Source organism: Notamacropus eugenii, chromosome Y (genome assembly GCF_028372415.1).
Source record: "Notamacropus eugenii isolate mMacEug1 chromosome Y, mMacEug1.pri_v2, whole genome shotgun sequence".
Lineage (NCBI taxonomy): Eukaryota > Metazoa > Chordata > Mammalia > Diprotodontia > Macropodidae > Notamacropus > Notamacropus eugenii.
Genome location: NC_092880.1, coordinates 5,120,829 through 5,125,162, shown reverse-complemented (window position 1 = coordinate 5,125,162; position 4,334 = coordinate 5,120,829). Strand labels below are relative to the sequence as shown.

The window sequence follows — 4,334 nt, the reverse complement described above, 5'->3', positions numbered from 1 at the left end:
CATACACACACACACACACACACACACACACACACACACACATATATATATATATATATATATATATATATATATATATATATATAATGACATAGATAAAGATACATGTGAAGTAGACTCAGTCCCAACTACGTTTATTATTTAGCCTAGGAGAAAAAGCATTTACACAAATAGGTACACACAGAATATAAGCAAACTTATGGGTGGCACTAGCAATTGGGGGAATCCAGAAGGATTTCATTTTGAAGGTTATACTTAAGCTGAGACTTGAAATCGAGTAGGGATTTAAAAGCAAAAAAAATTGAGAAGGAATTATATTATAAATATGAAGGACAGCCATTGTAAATTTGGGGAAATGAGAGATGAGTTGTAGTTCATAAAAATGGAATTTTTTAAGAACTATGTGAGCAAAACATAGGAAGACAGAATCCATGAATTTAAGTGAGCCACTTAGGTACTAGTTGTTTTATTGCTGCAATGACATTTTTGTTCCTGAGGCTGTATATCATGGGATTAAAGAGAGGGGTTACAATGGTATAGAAAAGGGCAAGTACTTTGTCTACTCCTGGTGAATGATTTGACTTGGGTCTCAAATATGTAATAATACTAGATCCATAGAATAAACCCACAACTATAAGGTGAGAGGAACAAGTGGAGAAGGCTTTGTGTCTCCCCATGGCAGATGGTAGCTTCAGGATGGTCTTCATGATTTTGATGTAGGACCAGAATATCAACAGGGAAGGAACTGTAATAAAGATTGTAGCGCCAGCATAGACTGATAGCTCATTCAAAGAGGTATCCCCACAGGCCAATTTCAGTAATGGGGGAATATCACAAAAAGCATAGTTGAGTTTATTAGACCCACAGAAAGACAAAGAGAATAGCTGGCATGTTTGTGCTATCTGAATTGGAATTCCAATTATCCAGGCACCAGTAACCAGCTCAAGACACTTTTTGTGGTTCATGATGACATGATAGTAGAGTGGCTTACAGATAGCCACATACCTATCGTAGGCCATCACAGCTAGGAAGAAACATTCACTTTCTCCTAGACTAAGGAGGATAGCAAGTTGTACACCACAAGCTAGTAAAGAAATCTGTTTCATCTGGGTCCAAAGATCTGACAGCATTCTTGGGATAGTCACTGATGTGTAGCAGATTTCCAAGAAAGAAAAATTTCTGAGGAAAAAGTACATGGGGGTTTGGAGAGCAGCAGTAACTTTGGTAATGACAATGATGAGGCCATTTCCTACCAGGATAATTGTGTAGATGATTAAGAAAATCCCAAAGAGGACCCCTTGTAGACTGGGAAGGTCAGAAAATCCCACGACAATGAATTCCACCACTGTGCTGAAATTTTTTCTGCCATTTCTCTCTCTATTCCAATGAGATAATTAGTAAAGCCATGTTAAGCAAATAATGATACTTCTCTCTGTACCACTGTGTGTTCCTATAAAATGATTATTTTGATTTGGCCTAGAGATATGTGATGAACTCTCTTTGACTTTGAATATTATATGATTTCAAATTCATCTTAACTTTATTATCCATAGAACCACAAAACCACAACATTTCAGAGTCATGAGGGATATCACAGTCATCTCATTCAATACATACAAGGAAAACAGTCCCCATTACAACTCAACAAACAATCATCAATTGCAAATTGTATTTGTAGACTTTCATTGAGGAAATTATCTACATACTGAGATAATCATTACACTTTTATGTATCTAATTGTTAAGAGCTCTCTCTCTCTTTCGTTCTCTCTGTCTCTGTCTCTCTGTCTCTGTCTCTCTCTTTCTCTCTGTCTCTCTCTCTCTCCCCTCTGATTTTCTTTTTCACTTTGGCATTAATTCTGAATTTTAATTTTAACAAATTTTTTTAAAATCTTACCTCCCAAGTAGCCTTTTGGGTCTAATCACTGTCCCACTATGACTTTAAGTCATGTTGACGAAATATGAATTATCAAAGGGTTAAAAATAGCTTCCTAGTGCAGTCTACAGGACATCTCATGCTGCACTGACATTTCACCAATGAATTAATGACAATTTGTTAAGTGCCTCCTGCATGTCAGACATTGCATTTGATGTTCTACACATAAAGTCAATTTAAAACAGTACCTGCCTTTGAGTAAAGACAATGTATATGCATTGTAGGAGTGGAGTGAAAAGACAGATCATTTGGATCTCCTGCCATGACCAAAAAAACCCCCAACTTTTTCATCAATCAGTTTTAACTAAGATGAATTTAGATTTTGTTCAATGGCCGAACTCAAAAAGTGCTCATTGATGAGTTCATAAAATATATTTCTGGCTTTGCTATTCTCCCACTCAGTATACCTTAGTGTCTCCCAATTACCTTTAGAATCAAATATAATATGTTTCATATTTAAAGTCTTTCATTACTTGGCCTAATCCTATCTTTTCACTCTTTTTACATAATTCATACGGTTCAAGAAAATTATTTTCTTACTTTCTATTCTACCTTCACTCTCTCTCCCCTCATGGCTTCCCCACCTCCCCACTCCTATGCATGGAATGCTTTCACTCCTTACCTCTGCTTCATGGAATCTCTAGTTTATTTTGAGGTCCTTTCATTCCTCCAGTCCAGAGAAAGTTCTCCCTTTTCTGAATTTTTATAGCATATGCATACAGTAATTTGTCATTGAGTCTATGTTGACTTGTAGACTGTTATTTTTTTTAAAATTTAATACGTTTGTCTCCTATTTTGCTAAACGTTCTTAAGGTGAAGAATCATCTCATATTTCTTTGTCTACTTGGGATCATATCATGGATAGATTCAGTGAAGTATTAGTAAACAGAATTGTTTTAAAGACATGATTTAAATAGTTCAATGGTGAGACTTTCAATACTAACAAATGAGTCTCTTGCTCCACTCCCAATTCAGAATAATTTAAATATAGCTCCTTGCTATGGGTTAAGAGATTATCCTTGAAATGACTCTGAGAGGGTTAATATAATCGGTTATTGAAAATCAGTAGCACTCCAACTAAAGAAACAACTAAACAAACTAAGGAAACAAACATAAAGAGAATGTGTTCCTCAGTCTCTTACATGAAAACAGTCTAAGTTTGAAAAAGGGAATGTGTCTTATTAAATGTACAGGAAATTTAATATGAATTCAAAATCCTTTGCATGGATCTACTTAAAAATATTTTCATTTTCATCAAAGTAAAGATGATTGAAATAATGCTTTTCTTTAATATGTTGCATACAATATTTGTGTACTGTAGGGCTGCAATTAAAATGAAAATTATACCCATAATATTTTAAAATGCTTTTTAACCATGCCGTTAAATGATTTAAAAAATATATATTCCAGAGTGTACCCTCTGTACTGTGAAAACATGTGTTCTTTTTGTGGTCATGGAATGCCTGCCATTGTTGTGAAGGTGCCAGGTGCTCTTTCTTGAACTTGGTCCTAGTAGTATCATAGGATACAAAGACAGCTACGAGATTAGACTTCTAAACAACAAAAGCAAAATATCTTGATTAATATGAACTGTTGGGATGATAAAATACTCCATATTGACCTTGCTAAGATGGAAGGAAATCATATTCACTCACTTCGTTTTTATCACAAATGATGAAAATAAAATACTCATATACTATTAGCTGATATGTATATTTCCATTTGAGGTATGGAAAATAAAAGCTTTACATATAGTGTCTTGTTTGAATCTCAAGAAAGCCTTGGAGGTACAAAATATAGTTATCTTTTTTCTTCATTTTTTGGATAAGAAAACTGAGGCTAAAATTAAGTGAAATGTCCAAGATCACATAGTTAGAAAATCTGAGAGTGGCAAGTCAGAACCAGTTTTTCCTTTAGTAGCGATTCAACGTTACTCTTCCCTCTATCTTAGACTACCTCTCCGTTAAGCTTTAAAATACTCACCTCAGTCCTTTAAATTCTCCAAAAAAGAATAGCAACCTTCATCCACAATGATGCTTGTTTTTTTTGCAGTCAGAGTCACTTAAAAAGAAAATTAATCTTATTCTTCTTTGGTCCATGGGGATAGCTCCTCTCCCAGGTCACTTTTAGCTTCTAAAGAGAAGAGTACTCCTGATTTCATTCCAATACCTTAAAAATTATTAATGAAATGATGGGATAGAAAGAGCCCTGGGGTTTGAGTCAGGGGAATTTGCTTTCAATTTTGCTTAACTCCCAGCTCTTCTCAACTGGGTTTTATTTTTTGTGACTTCAGTGGCCAAGGACTAAATTCATGGAGACTCTTTCAACTCTTCCAGAAACTGGAATAACAAATATCTATCCTTTTCTCCTTTTGTGTGAATTTTTCTCTACCTATCAGA

At 34.8% G+C, this 4,334-nt stretch overlaps 1 protein-coding gene across 1 annotated transcript; it reads right to left on the bottom strand.

Annotated features, from left to right (window-relative positions):
* Positions 1 to 437: 437 nt before the first annotated feature.
* On the bottom strand, positions 438 to 2,568 carry LOC140516727 (olfactory receptor 10AG1-like). The gene is made up of 2 exons (XM_072627691.1): positions 2,558 to 2,568; positions 438 to 1,377 (listed from the first exon to the last, which is right to left on the bottom strand). The coding sequence occupies exons 1-2, from the start codon at positions 2,566 to 2,568 to the stop codon at positions 438 to 440; spliced, it is 951 nt and encodes a 316-aa protein (XP_072483792.1).
* Positions 2,569 to 4,334: the final 1,766 nt, after the last annotated feature.